We start from the raw sequence: 15,756 nt of genomic DNA, 5'->3' as shown, positions 1-15,756 counted from the left end.
TGCTTGGGTGCTGCAAAACAGCAGTGCATAGGTCTGCCACCTCCAGGCTGGGTTGCTGCAGGTGCCCTACCAGAGCAGACACTGGATCTATGATAAATTAAAAAAAAAGGTATGACCAGTGTTAATATCATGACATTGCTGCAGGATGTCCCAGGGCCAGGGGCTACTTCCCTATCCCTAAAGTTAGGGGCACCCTAGCTATCCCTGCTCCACGGATTACTTCTGATGGTAAAGACGCTGTGGCCACATGCCTTGCTGAGCTCCTGAATCAGCCCTTATCTGTCCTCTCCCCCACCCAAGGAAGTGGGAAGTTTTAGTGTAAAAGAATACACAAACCAGACTAACAAGGGAAAATGTGGAGAGATAAAAGAAACTGCCAATCATACAAATATGCACTCAAAAACAACAGAGTAGAACTCTGAAAATAAAGGAAGGAGAAAACAAATAGTAGAGGATGAGGATATGCACATAGACTAATCACCAAGCAATAGGCTTCTGAACAACACTACAAGTGCCTCCTCAAACATCCAACACCTCCAGCTTCCGAACCAAATAGTATGAAACTAACAGTCCCTGATTGCTACAGGTGAGTATACAGCAGAGGGGAGTGGCCAACACTGAACAGCTGAGACCATCAAATAAGGAAAGCTCCAGGAGCTCTCAACTGAACATATTAATCTCAGAATTGTTAGCAGAAACCTGCACTGTTTAATATGATGGTGAAGTGCTTCTAATCAGTACAGGAGTACATGAAATCAGACACCGCAGTCTTCTGGCCCCTCTGTGTCACGGTAAATCTGTGACACTAAGCTTATCCTTTTTCTATATTCACATTATGCATTAATATTTTATATACTGTGCTTCAACATAATACATTATACTACATTACATTAGACACACGTTACTTCACATATAAAACCACATGACGGTATTCACATAGAGCGTCTGTTATCTTCAGGAGCAGGAACAGGGTAAGACAGTCTACACCCCTACAAAATACACAGCGCTATATATTGTAATATGATGACTGCAATATATTAAGAGGAGAAAAACTTTGATGGGAGTGCTTCTTTAATTAAAACATTAACATTTTTTTTTATTATTTTCAATTTGGTGGGATCTGTTCTGTTTTGTTAGGGGGCACTATCAGTCCGATGGAGTCTGACAAGGATGTTCCCCATCTCCTATGCCTTTATGTTTTATGTTCAGCCGTTTCATGCGCTGTTCATATGTGAAGACTCTTTGTTGAGCGTTACGCAGTCAACTCTACTGCGTTTTCTAAGGGTCTAAAATCCATTCTCCGCAGTGAGACTCCTAGTACATCTGAACATTGCAAGGTTCCATTGAGTCCCCAATCTCCAGTATAAAACGCATGCTGAGACTTTGTTCAGCAGCCCCTGGGAGAGGTCAGATGTCTTCCTAAATGGCCTTTGTAACTTGGTATGAAAGACCGCAGAGACAAACTAATTAATAGAAGATTTGTTAATAAACCACTGGGGGGTGCTGCTACGCCCTTCCATATTCCTCCATCTCCTTATCATGTCAATGGCTAGGGATAGACCTACATGTTTGCCTCCTCCCCCTATATTTTTTTGCTTCTGCCTGTTTTAAGCAATTACACTCCAGATGCATCAGTTCCCACCATGTCTGCTGCTTGGATTTGCTCCTAACAAGATGAATACCGAGCACTGAAAACAGCAGAAAATCATCAACACAGCGTCCTCCGAATTTTGCTGATTTTCATTTTTTTTTTTTTTTTGCATTTTTTTTTTCGTTTCGCCTTTTATTTATTTGTGGTTGCAGAGGAGCCATGAGCTTAAGTCATGGGTACCGGGCATCTTGGTGGACGTATATTTTGCACCAGGTCCCACACACCAATTTCCAGTTTGAAGTGGTGGACAGCAATTTTGCTCCCCAGGAATGGAATTATCAGCAGGTAAGAATGTCACGTAAGAAAGCACGGCAGGTGCATCAACAAGAACGCGGGACTGCAATGGGTTAACTTAAAGTTTCCCACCCAGGGAAGTCAATATTCCCAATTATTTTGCAATCGATGCTAATGTAACCTAGAACGAAAAGGGAGAGCTAAAGAAAAGTTTAACTCATTCCTTTCCCACGTTAATTCCGAGTTGTATATTATTTGTCGTGTACGATATTCGTGATCCGTGATATCTTAGATTTGGTACAAATTAGTGATGAGTAAGAGTTAAATTACAAAGGGGGAGAAATAAAATCAATATTACTATTATCCATGTTAATATTTCTACTATTAGTAGTATTAATATTTAATTTAGAAATGATTTGTTTTTTATTTTATGTCACTTTTACAATGTTTTTGTTTTAAATGTGACTTTATACTCAAGTCGTTGAATTTATGTAATTTGGGAGAAATACGTTCTTTTTCACATACAAAACTACAAACTTCTAAAATTTATCAACTTCCATTAATTTTAGTTTTATCTATCTCTGAGTCTGGTATAGAAAATACTGTGGAATATGGGCTCAGTTCATTGGAGAACAAGCAAAAAAAAGCAGTGTGTTTTTTGGTGTTTATTTTATTTTGCATAAAAAAATTATATTGTCCACACATGCCAAAAGACACAATTCCTTGGCATAGAAAGAGTTTGGTGGAATCAATGTACAAAACCTGGAAATTGTTTTGGTGTATAGAATTGGCATTATGTGTGAACACAGCCTTATGTACAGTAAATAAAATCAAAATGTGTTGTATTTTGGATATCATTTTTTTTATAGCTGAGATCATACAGTGGGAACTATGGGTATTTTCACAGTCATCCATATTCAGTATCTTCTTGTAAGACCGGCCGACACTGGCCTTCTGGCAGCTTTGACATTTGAGAAATGTCTGAAGGCAGAATAAAAACTATCTCACTTTTTATTTTAATAAATATTCATGACCTTAATAGTCCATTGGAGCCAGTAGGGGTCATAAGTAGAGGTAATAAATAGTCACATCTTGGCTTTTGTATAGTCGTCCAGGAATTTAAAGATATACTTTGTGCGCCACAGGATATGCCATAAATGTCTAAATAATGATGATCCCATCTCTAGGGACCAACATCTACCTTGAGAACGGAGCACATGGTCAATAATGCTTAGAATTCTCATAGACGTCGTTGGAGAGAGCCGCGCATGCGCAGCTACTTCTCTACTGACAGAGGATACCTGTCTTTGGGACAACTGTAAACCCCACATGTAAAGGGAACCTGAAATGAGGGCTGAACTATAATAGGTGCTGGGGTTGCAGTCGCACCCAGGACGTGAAGCCAAAGGGGCCCAAAAAGTTGCTTTGACCGATATGAAAAGACTATTACTATTAATGATTTTCAATGATTTGTGGGCCTGTTGGAGTTTTTGCATTGGGACCCACGAGTATCAAGTTACACCACTGTGTATCAGACACTGGCTGTATGATTTCAGCCATGTAAGGCTCCTCTAGGCAGCTTCTCCCCACCCTCTGCCAATAACTGACAGGTCTCTCCCTATACATGCATGTAGGGAGAGGCCTGTCTCATATAGCAGTTATTGGAGAGAGCTGCACATGCGCAGCCTCTTCTTCACTTACAGAAGTCGTCAGATAAGGGATCTCTGTTCTTGTGATAACTATGGATCCCATTTGTAAAAGGATACCTGCTACCGATCCACAGACAGCATGTACCAGACACTGTGGCGCCAGAAATATATCAAAATACAGATTCAAAAAGCATACACTCCCCTTGAGAAAGCACGTGGGAGAAACGCGCGTCGGGGTGTTCCTTGCAGTGGCACTTTAACTCAGAATGGGTAAGCATTGATTTACTTCTAATTTTTTCTATGATGTCCCTAATGTTAAGTTCTCATCATCCGGGTAACAATACATCAAATGGTAACCTTAAAGGATGTTTTTGTGAGCCTCATATGGGATAAGTATTGATATATACTAAACGTACGATGCTAGGTGATAGGTGCTGATAAGTTACCACTGCTATATATGGAAATTTGATTGAGTCTTTTTGAAATCCTCACATGGTATGATATGTATTTTAGATGAATTTTTCAATAAACTTTGTCTGTGTTGTAGTGGTCTGTGAGTTCTCTGTACTCATTTTTTGGTTGCCAGAAATATACTTTAAAAGTCAACCGGTGGACCGAGCCACATGTGAGACTGGTCGGAAAGGTGGGTCCTAGTCAGCTTCATCCTCACCCACTGCCAATGATTGACAGGTCTCTCCCTATATACCTAGGTAGCAAGAGACCTGTCAATCACAAGGAGCAGGTGGAGAGAATCCGCTAGTGACTGGCATTCCCAACTAGTCTACCCAGGAGGCTCGGTTTTAAATTATGTTTTTTTCCTGAAACATCGTCAAAAATACCTGGTTGAAATCAGTCAACCACTGTCTAATCCATATTTCCATGCGATGGGCCCCATAGCTATATACCCAGGTTAACCCATAGTGATTTGTTGGTGCCTGACCCATGGCATATTGAGACAATGCCCCAAATACTCCTTTCTCTGCCTCATTACCATTTATACTACAATACCTTATTAATAGGGCGGGACATATAGGAACACACATAGGAAATAACCCCTTTGTACAAGCCGATTTCCTAAAGTAATAAGGATGGGGCCGGATAAGTCAGGCCAGGTCACACCGCAGCCCCGAAGGACAGTAATACACACTCCTGGAAACTGAAAACCTCTACTGATCTTAAAAAGAAAGGAAACTTGATCTAAATGTAATAGGATCTAATGTATTGTCAGGTGTGTAACCTCAGACCTCACAATGCAAGTAAAAATCCTTTTGTGTCCTACAGATCACGAGCAGAAGGGTTCAGGTTAATTTTTTATCAACTTCAGTGCAATCATTTACCATGACCTTCATTAGTTGTGATGGTTTGGCCACGGATTTAGTGTCTCCGTGCAACTATGTGGCCATAAACCAATGTGTTGGATATTTAGGGGGCCATAAGAATGTGCAATCACCCATGTAAGATCCATCTCTGCACATCGATTTGCAGCCATGACAGCTTATTACAAGACATTTGTCTTACAGACACCATTTGGAGGCCTATTTATTGAGAACAAGAATTTGCCATTAAATATTCATTGCTTTGACTGGTGAAACCACAAATCTACCGAGGTTGTCTCTTACGAGGCACAAGACTGTTGGAATCTGACTGCATTTATGCTTTTTTTTGTTGTTGTTCTATCTCTGTAATCTGTTTATATGGTCTTAGGTGACTTGAGAATATCATTGTGTTCCACGACTATGGATATGGGAAGGGATATCATGGAGAGAGTGTTGACTGTCGAAAAGGAATTGGAACCTCAAAGTAATGATAAAGTAACCAATCACGAAGATATTGGTCTACATCTATCCACCATACTGGCACACAGAGGTTTCTCTGGTGGGCAAAAGCTCTAAGATAATAATAAGCCCCTAATCCAAGAGGGCACCAAAGAGTCCAACAGAAGACAACCCCCTTTGGAGAACGTATTATTAAGCTTTACTAAACTATTAGATGTTCTTGATGATATGTCCAGTGCACGCAATGATGGGAACAAAAATTATCATGTACTTACAGAGGACATGGGAATGTTCCGTGTAGGTGGAAGGATGGTCCGCCTCCATAGATGATTTGCCCTAGTGAGAGAAGGAACCATAAAGGATATGTACAGTATTTATTTTATTGTTCATTTTCTGTCTAAATGCAAAGTTAAAGAGGTTGGCCACTATTTTTATATTGATGGTCTATCCACAGGATAAGCCATCAATATCTGATCGGTAGGGGCGCGAAAATGTCACTGGCCAAAAGTTCTCGAATGCTGACAGAATATAGCAGCTCTGTCAAAACTATAGTGGTCGCGGGCGGGTACTATAGATCCAACCCTGGAGCTGCTGTGTTACGGCAACATCTGAGAACTTCAGGTGGCCCCAACTGATCAACAAGAGTGAGTGTAATGGGGTCTACCAGGCTGGGGTACCTCTTTCAGCACCCCCCGTGTTTCAGGAGGTCCACTCTGCTTTTGCTGGATTCTGAATGAAGGACGATGGCTGGAATTCCTTGATTCCCCTCTCCTAGTGTATCCTCACCCACCCCCTGCAGACTGTGAGCCCTCGCGGGCAGGGTCCTCCCTCCTTATGTACTCGTGTGCCTTGTTATCTGCTCATGTTTAATGTATTTGTCTATATTTGCCCCGTATTCACATGTAAAGCGCCATGGAATAAATGGCGCTATAAAAATGTATAATAATAATAAAATAATTACGTGAGAGCATATAAAAGCTGACTGCTACTCCACGTATTTCCAGTCTAAAAGAACACACTTTATTCACAGCACACAGAATATATAACACAGATACACAGGGCAGGCCAATAGAAAAAGCAGGCCAGACATACATTACAATAGCCGCAGGGGGCCGGAGCCTGCTGATATTTACTGTGGGAATTACAAAGGTGGGGGAGGACAGAAGGGGGATATCGTGTCCTCTCTGCCCAGGGGCGCAGCCTGTGGACTGATGCATTTCACATGGAACCTATTATACATAATATATACTGCATAACATATTCTTGGTGCTGGGGGTTCTGTAACAGTGAGGGCTCTCATCAATTAGATAATGACCATCAATTGGCCATCAATAAAGAAGTAGTTGCCAACCCTTTAGCTAAACTTCAAAATTACCTTCATTAGAGATGGGAGAATTGATTCTCAGGATTCAGGGAAGTACTCCGTGAGGACTGGATGGGAGGACTGCAATTCTCCTTACCTCCTAACATTCCTGGCTCCTCTTTTGAATAGAAAGGTGTGTTGTGCCTCAAAAGAGGAGCTAGGAAGACCAGGAGGAAGCGAGAGTCACAGGTCTCCAATCCACGAAGTACTGCCCTTGTCGATGGAGTCGTGAGGAACAATCATCTCTAAAAATAAATCATCTCTAGTCTTCACTAAAAATATTCCTCCTAATATCTTGCTGAAGAATGTCTGTAAGTCCTCTCTAAGAATAAATCATCTCTAAGAATAAATCATCTCAAGTCTTCACTAAAAATATTTCTACTGTTCTCTCGCTGAAGAGTGTCTGTAAGTCCTTTAACCAGCTGAGTGAAATGTAAAAATGCAATAAATCCTTCAGATCTCCTGCTATTGACTCTGAGGGCTCTCAGTGTTGGAGAAAGCAGCAGAGATGGGGTTGTACACATATCTCCACAGTGTGGAAAGGGGAGAAAGCATCCACTGTCTCGGGGAGGTAACCACTAACACATGTAACAATCATTTTTCCATGTCAAAAATATCCTTAGCCATTAAGGTGATTTAACAATGGCAGATTTCTGTCCATATCTAGTGCATACTGTCGATATAACAAGTTGATCAATACTTGTTTAAAGGCAGTTTACTATGGGCCACAGTATGGTACTAATAGTAACATGATTGTTTGGTCTGCACACAGTTTCCTTATTGTCTCATCCCTGTTTAGACAAGAACATGTGCTAGCGACAATGATTATCTTAGGCCACATAAAAAATTGTGATAGTTCATTAGCTGATTGCTGCAATGTCAACAAAAGCCATGTTAGGAAATGAGAGCTTCCACTTAAGGGTATTTTGGATGAAGTTGTATCCCTTGTAAGTAAACCATGCAGATTTTCATAGAATGGGAGCAAGGAGATAGTTTGAAAATTGTATATATATCCAATAGTTCTATAAATGTTTCATAATACAAAGAATGGGCTTATTTGCTAAAATCCTTTGTTTTGTTTTTTTGTTGTAATTTTCATTCTTTCTCTGAAATTTCTTTTGCTAGTTGTATTTAAATAAGCTTTTCCATCTTATAGGGAATCTGTCATCCCCCCGGGACATATATGACCTATTAATATGGTGTGAGGCAGTGACCCCTATTACAGCTAGGGGGCGCTGTTTGTGCTCCCCAGAATGCGCACAGTAGCGTATGAAGGCCATAGGTGTGAATGGCAGTCGCAGGTGTAGCTGTGATTGCAATGTGAGGCAGTGACTCATGTCACAGGTAGGGTTCGCTGTGTGTTCTCCCCAGGTTGTGCATGAAGATAGATGGAGTCCATAGTTGTGCATGGGAGTCATGGATTTCCAGTCCGGGTTTTCCATGTGGCTGAAAGCCACAGGTTTGTGTGTTAAAAACCCTGCAGTAAAGGGTATGGGTGTGTGGTGCAAGTCAGAGTCAGTCTGGTGTGTGCTGGTGTGCAGAGCAGAGACCTGCAGAGTCCATGGAGGCACAGGCCAGCGGAGCCAGCACCCAGGGCAGCTGAATAGCCTGGCACCCATATCGTATACAGTGATGCAAGTCGTCCATGGTACTGGTCTCGGATGTGGACAGTTCTGTGCCCGGAGGAGGATGTCCTGTGCCTGAAAGAGTTGAATGTGGACAGTGCTATCCCGGAGGTGGATGCCCTGTGCCCAAAAGAGGACTAGCATGTGTAACGATTGCAAACAGGTGCATATGGTGCCCGGCTGCTATCCGGAGGATATCCTGGGCTGTGTGAGTAAAGAGACTTTGATACAGTGATGCAGGACACCCACGGGAACTAGTCAGAGGAAGGCTGGCGTGTGTAGTGTCTGCAACATGTAAAGCCGTGTGTTTGGAGACTGTAATATGGCGTGCGGTCACCCAGGGAAACTGGAGAAGGGAAGTCTGGCCTGTTTAGGGACTGCAATCTAAAGCCATATGAGATGTAGTGCTATGAAACAGGCACGGAGATGAGATGAACTGTATGTAATGAACTTTGATGTCGTGTACTAAAAATGCTATGCACCTTTATGTGTGAAGTAACACATTAAAGAGACTTTTGTGTTTGAACTTTGTGGGTCACTGCCTCTTCACTGCGTACGATGCTACTGCAGCCTTACATATGGTGGAAAAAATGCGGGAAGTGTGAACTGGGGCATACCCCAAAACGTGCTGCATAGCGTTGTGGAAATCTGCTGGAAAAATGTTTTCAAGATAGCTTGCTGTGGCTTGGCAGGGCCAAGAAGATGGAAGGCTTCTGGCGGTAACTCGATGGGGTTACGAAGATTTGCTGTGGATCGGCGGGTCCATGAAGTCTGCAGGAGCTGCAGTTCTGGCAGCAGCAGCAAGAGGCGCTGCAGTTGCAGAAGAGAATGTGCTTATGTGCTGTGTCGGGCGTAGAACCCGAAAATGTTGATACCTGCCATAGGGGTCACCAAATTAGTGTCAGAGTGTAATCCCGATAGGTTCCCCCTAGAGGTATTGGCAGGAGAAACTGAAAATGTTGCTTTAGGCGGGAATGTCACAGGGTCATATGGATGCCCTATCTCGCGCCCATATGGGGTAACAAGTGTTCAACCCCACAGGTATGACCAGGGGGGAGGATATGTGAGTTTGTGACCCCTATTACAGCTAGGGGGCACTGTTTGTGCTCTCCAGAATGCACACAGAGGCGTATGAAGGCCATAGGTGTGCATGGCAGATGCAAGTGTAGCTGTGATTGCAATGTGAGGCAGTGACTCGTGTCACAGGTAGGGGTCGCTGTGTGTTCTCCCCAGGTTGTGCATGAAGACGAATGGATTCCATTGGTGTGCATGGGAGTCATGGATTTCCAGTCCGGGTTTTCCATGTGGCTGAAGGCCACAGGTTTGTGTGTTAAAAGCCCTGTAATAAGGGGTATGGGTGTGTCAGGTGTGTGGTGCATGTCAGTGTCAGGCTGGTGTGCAGAGCAGAGGCCTGCAGAGCACTGGCTGAGTGCATGGGGGCACAGCCCAGCACCCAGGGCAGCTGAATAGCCTGGCACCCGCAGTGTACACAGCGATGCAAGTTGTCCATGGTACTGGTCTCGGATGTGAACAGTCCTGTGCCTGGAGGATGATGTCCTGTTCCGAAAAAGGACTAGCATGTGTAACAATTGCAAACAGGTGGATATGGTGCCCGGTTGCTATTCAGGGGATATCCTGGGATGTGTATGGCTGTGTGAGTACAGAGACTATGATGCAGGACACCCACGGGAACTCGTCAGAGGAGGGCTGGCGTGTGTAGTGTCTGCAACATGTAAAGCTGTGTGTTTGGAGACTTTAATATGGCGTGCGGTCACCCAGGGAAACTGGACAAGGGAAGTCTTGCCTGTTAAGGGACTGCAATCTAAAGCCATATGAGATGTAGTGCTATGAAACAGGCACGGAGATGAGATGAACTGTGTATAATGAACTTTGATGTCGTGTACTAAAAATGCTATGCACCTTTATGTGTGAAGTAACACATTAAAGAGACTTTTGTGTTTGAACTTTGTGGGTCACTGCCTCTTCACCTCTTCACTGCATACAATGCTACTGCAGAATTACAATGGGCATACATGTAATAGAAATGTTACACTAGTCCTAGCTGTATGCCTTATATTAATGGTCGTCTTGTGGAGAAATCCTCTTTAATTTCTGTATGCTAATGATGTCTTCCAGGCTTCCGGGTGTGCGGGGCCTGGAAGAAATTCTTGCCTCCTTTTTTCATTGTAATACTACCCCTCCCTCCCATCAGCGTCAGTTTCAGACCTGGAATCCCACGCCTGCGCCCTGCCCTCCCTCAGAAATACATATCTCATCCTCCTTTCTATTTGTGCTTCATTCAGGGATCTTCTGTGCAGGAACCGGTGACTTCCGCACCAGTGACCTCCGGTGTGCATGCCGATAAGATGCTTTCCCCACTTCCTCCCTGCATAGTCATTGCCATGTACACATGGTTTCTAGTGATGACTGTGCAGGGAGGAAGTGTTGAGAACACCGTAACTGCGCGCACACCGGAGGTAACAGCGACTCGTCGGCGCCTGCGCAGAAGATCCCTGAAAGCAGTACCCCCAGAAGGGAGGATGAGGTATGTATTTCTGAGGGAGTTCAGGGCGCAGGTGCGGGATTCCAGGGCCGTAACTGACGTTCATGGGAATGAGGTGAGAATTACAATGAAATCGGGAGGCAGGGATTTCTTCCAGGCACCGCACGGCCCGGAGCCTGGAAGAAGTAATTAACATAAAGACAGGATATACCATTTCTCCACAACAAGACCATTAATATGAGGCATACAGGTAGGACCAGTGTAACATTTCTATTACCTGTATGCCCAAATTAACACATTATATACGTTGGGGTGACAGATTCTCTGTAAACATTTTTAGTAAACTCATAGCGTACATCATAAATATCTGCTAGGTCCTACATCAGGGACCCCTCTCACTGGAATAAAAATTTACCTTTACCATTTGCCAAAACAAACTGGCCACTGACTGCAATGACTTTGTAAGGCAATGTGCAAAGTTTTTTAAGGCATTCAAAAATGTCAAGCTTTTCCAAGCGTAAAAAAAAAAAAAAAATTCGGAAACGTTTCATTTTTGGGGCGTTTTTGGAGGAATTTTTATTTTCCTGAAGCAGTTTTTGAGAGATCTTGAAGCTTTTGGGAAGATTTTTTTTTTTCCTGAAATTTTTTTTTTTTGCAGTCTTTAGATTTGACAGTGCTTGATTTGGAGCACATTTCATTTGGCTTTGCTTCAAAGGAGTGACATGCAAACCAGGCGTTTTTAAAAATCAGAAGAGGTGAAAAAAAATACTCAGAAATCTAAATCTTTATATTTGATCTGCATTGAGATTAATAGAAAGAGTCTTTTAGGTATTTTATAAGATTTTTTTTTGTGGTACTTTTTTTAGGTGGATCCACTCAAAAAATCAGTTAAAAATCTCCATCTGCAGATAGCCTAATTTTGCGAACCTTCCCTCTGTACACCTTGGCACACCTCATTTTGATGGGAGAGGCTATAGGCAGTCAGGTAGTCTCTTTACAGCAGATATGTAGTTTGGCGCCATTAAAGGGTTTGTCCACTACTAGCACAGCCCCTTCTTAAACTAAATGTTCGGTCGGCCCCAATAAAATAATAAAGCCTATACTCTCCTATAGTGTCGGCTCCGTTCCAGTGATTTCAAACTTCCCAAAAAAAAAATGTAGTCTCAATTTATCTAAAATAAAAGGAAGGGTTTGCTTGGTCATGCACAGCAACAATTCAAGTTTGATCCACGTCCTCCATTACGACCATGTACGGTAATAAAAATAAATAAATATCACAAGAAAATCTATAGAGAGATAAGAGTAATAGCCAAGGATAATGTAAAAGTTTTTCTTTATAAAACAAAAATTAAAAAGTATATAAAAAAGAAAATGTCAGACATAAGCATAAACTACACACGGGGCCTCAAATATACAGAACTACATGGTGCACACAAAATTATATCCTAATACATGATTAATACAGGGAATGTGGTCAATTATTCATATTCAAAAATAAGGATCAATATAATAAGTATAAAGATATATCGTGGAATAAAAATCCTACATGTAACTTATTAACCTCACAATTATTATAATTACACATATGAACACGTTTCACTCAAAGAAATGTTAAAAAAAATGAGTGCAAAAACGTTAAGAACCAAGGTTAAGGTTGGGATACGCGCCTCGCGACCAGAGATCTCGGCTACATCTCAAAGATTTTCCAGCAGATTACGATTTTTGGTGACTTGTGACTCATGAACAGGTCAACTTGTGAGTCATTATGGCAGGTACAATCTTTGTCCATGTCTTCTACTAGAGATTGGAAGGGGAGAGGTGGACATGCATGGTAATCTTCTTTCCTGGATAATGGGGTTAGATGTAAAGTTGAGCAAATTTTTCAAAATTTGGTTGCGATTACGTTCGGAGGTGAAAATCGTTTTTGCAATATTCGCCAAACACAGCCGAACGTCATTGGAGTCAATGAGAGAAGAAATGAACGAATATGTTCAGAATAGATCGTCAAACATAAATTCGACAAGATTAAGGTACCAATATGGCAAATTCAGATTCGGCAACCGATTCCGAACATATTCGCTCAACTCTTGTTAGATGTTGCACCATGAGTCTATTAATGTCTTAGTTACTAGTCTCAAGAACCAAAATTATTGAAACAGTTGAAGTTACTATGCGATGTACAGAACTATTTGGGGTATAATAGAAGTTATGGACATGTTTAGACTAGTCCAAATTTATTGAGCTTTACGGGATCCTATTGGGGGGATTCTGTCCAGAGATCGGTCTTCGTCACACATTTGTCAGCTGGATACTTTCTTCTTCTCACAATCCAACTCATTGTCTAACGTCTTTGGTTCTGTTATGGTGAGTCAGTATACTTTGCTCATTGTATGATGAGTCACATTCTTATAATGCTTTCTATACTAGGCAACAACTTCGGAGTGTTAAACCCCATGTACATGAAGGGATAATTGAATTAGAGCACAAACGATCCCATGTAAATAGTTCTATAATTGTTTGAACATTTATGGGTATTATTTACTTCTTTGCCAGAAATGCTCTGCTTGGTATCCTATGCACCACTGCATTACCCAATGTCATGATGTCACAGGGGTCTAGTAGGCTTCAGAGGTGTCCAGTATACCAGTCTGAGGACTTTTAGAAAAAAAGTGGACAAGTTTTAGCCTGATGTCCCAATTAGTCTGAAGGGGGCTTCATCAGAAAAAATAACTTTTCCCTTGTGTTCTGCAGTCCAATACCTATGATTCCTGCGAAATCATTTTTTAGATGCTTTCTCAGAAGAAAATAATATAAATATTTATGCACATGTGTCAAATTCTTGTTCTGAATGTTGATCCAGTTGATCAACTCTCGGGATCAGTATGGGATGCATTATGGATGTACCTATACTTTTCCATCCCTTGGTGGAACTTGATGGACTTACCGTAAGTCTTTCTTTATCCGTACTATGTATCTATTTATTCTCCTGCCTTCTAACTATGGGCTTGAGTCAGTATGGAGCTTCGGTGGCTTGCCTGTTCTGGATAGCCTCACACATCTGTGAAACATTAGAGGCCCTTGCCAGGCAGCAAGGTCTCCTGACCTGATCTCACTGCATCAAATATGCCAAAGAGGCCAGTTAGTTCAGGTCAAGAGATTCAGTGGTCGCGTCGGGTCTCCTGATCTGACCACGGTCCATTTTCTTGAATGTGTGGAACTCATCTTGGTGTTAAAAAGATGAAGTCTATTTAGATGTATCAGCCTTTTTGGATATTGATTTTCATTTGAGAGATACTAAAGGTCCCCATACAAGATAGGCAGCTTTCGACACAACGATGGTCTGACTATTTGGCTAACTCTTCCCACACTACCATACAAAATGGTGCTTGATGTGCCACTACTTGGACAATCCCTTCTGAATCTCTAGATTTCTCCCTCGTAAAGTAATAACACTTATACTCACCTCTGGTGCCAGCTCTGTTCCATCAGTGTCAGCATTCCCTCTCCCGGGGATCACATGACATTGTTACGTCACGCAATCCCTGAGGCCAATCAGCACTGGCTTAATTCTACTCTTCTATGGACGTAATTGACATCTGGGGGAAGTGAGAGCATTGGCTGCTCTCTCACCCCACCTGGATGTCTTGATTTATATGAAGGAGGTAGTATGAAGCCACTCTGATTGGCCTCAGGGATCGCTTAACATAATAATGTCATGTGAGCCCCGGGAAAGCCAGTGCCGACACTGCTGAAACAGCAACAGTACCAGATGTGAGTATGTGTTATTATTTTACTAGGGGGAAGCACTGGAATTCAGAAAGGTTTGTCCGAGTAGTGGACAACCCCTTCAGGAAAGAAAATGTTATAAATTCACATGGTTACCCACCTTCACTTATGTACTGTAGTTCACACACTGAGAAGGTGACCTCCTTAACGTTTTTAGATACAAGTGAGTTATATGAATTCCTCAGTTATTATGTAAAATGTTATTTAAAGCAACCTCAAGGTGTAAAGTATGACTGCAAAATGTGTTCACGAGAATTAAGTCATTAGCACTTCTCTAACATTCGGTGCCGAGTCAGCTGAAAAAAAAAATGAAAATGAGGTCATTAGTCTGGATATTTTTAAATCTACTTATCTAACTAATCTAAAAAAATCTCTAAAAACTATTGGATCATCTTGTCTCTGGAGGGTATTTTAAAATAATTGAGTGAAGAGTCAATTAACATTAAAAGGATTTTACCACTTAATTTGACGCATCAAAAAATCCATTTGTTGACTTCGGATGAATTCAATCATCCCGTAAATCTAATTCATTGATTTTCTAAACCAGATAATCAAAGTGTTGTAAAATACAGGGTTGTATTTCTAAAATGTGTCAATGAATGAAAAAGTCGATACAAGACCCTCGCTATAGGGTTGTTAGATGAGGCCGCCCTCGGGTTCGGGACCCAAAGGATTGAATTTGAGGTGACATGTGCCATAAGTGACATCTGATAGCTTCAGAATCGTGCTATAGATCTTGTTCTCGGTACCTTAATCTTTAAATTACACCTCTTTGGATGTGAGGTGTAACTTAATAACTAAATAAAGGAAAGATTTTTCTAATTCTGCAAGTTGTACTGTATTTGGAGATATGTTACCCATAGAGCCACAAGAAGGAGGCATTTTGGCAATGTTCATCAGATACTAAGGCTCAACCTCCATGAATACTTCTGTTAATTGATAACTTTGCTCATATAATTTTAGATTTTGCTCTGTGTTTTGACTTGAATAATATATTTTTCTATAGGTAAAATAATATTGCTTGGAAAATGTTTTTTTTGTGAGATGGCTTTGAGGAGGAGGTGTTAACTGGTTACTCTCTCAAATGGCTCGATGGTAGAGTTCCAATCATAAGTCTCAATAGTCCTCATCAATATGAGTAAGTGTGCTGTAACATACCTGAGTATATCA

At 41.6% G+C, this 15,756-nt stretch overlaps 1 protein-coding gene across 2 annotated transcripts in view; it reads left to right on the top strand.

The window, feature by feature from the left end:
* Positions 1 to 1,594: 1,594 nt before the first annotated feature.
* TTYH1 (tweety family member 1) overlaps positions 1,595 to 15,756 on the top strand; it is a 208,369-nt gene continuing 194,207 nt past the window's right edge. For both annotated transcript variants that reach the window (XM_069742468.1, XM_069742469.1), the window contains exon 1: positions 1,595 to 1,936. In XM_069742468.1, the coding sequence (XP_069598569.1) occupies positions 1,811 to 1,936 (126 nt within the window). In that variant the 5' untranslated portion in view covers positions 1,595 to 1,810. The remainder of the gene's footprint in view (positions 1,937 to 15,756) is intronic.

The sequence above is a fragment of the Ranitomeya imitator genome, chromosome 10 (assembly GCF_032444005.1).
Source record: "Ranitomeya imitator isolate aRanImi1 chromosome 10, aRanImi1.pri, whole genome shotgun sequence".
NCBI lineage: Eukaryota > Metazoa > Chordata > Amphibia > Anura > Dendrobatidae > Ranitomeya > Ranitomeya imitator.
The sequence above is the reverse complement of the archived record's forward strand: the minus strand, read 5'-3'. Positions and strand labels throughout refer to the sequence as shown.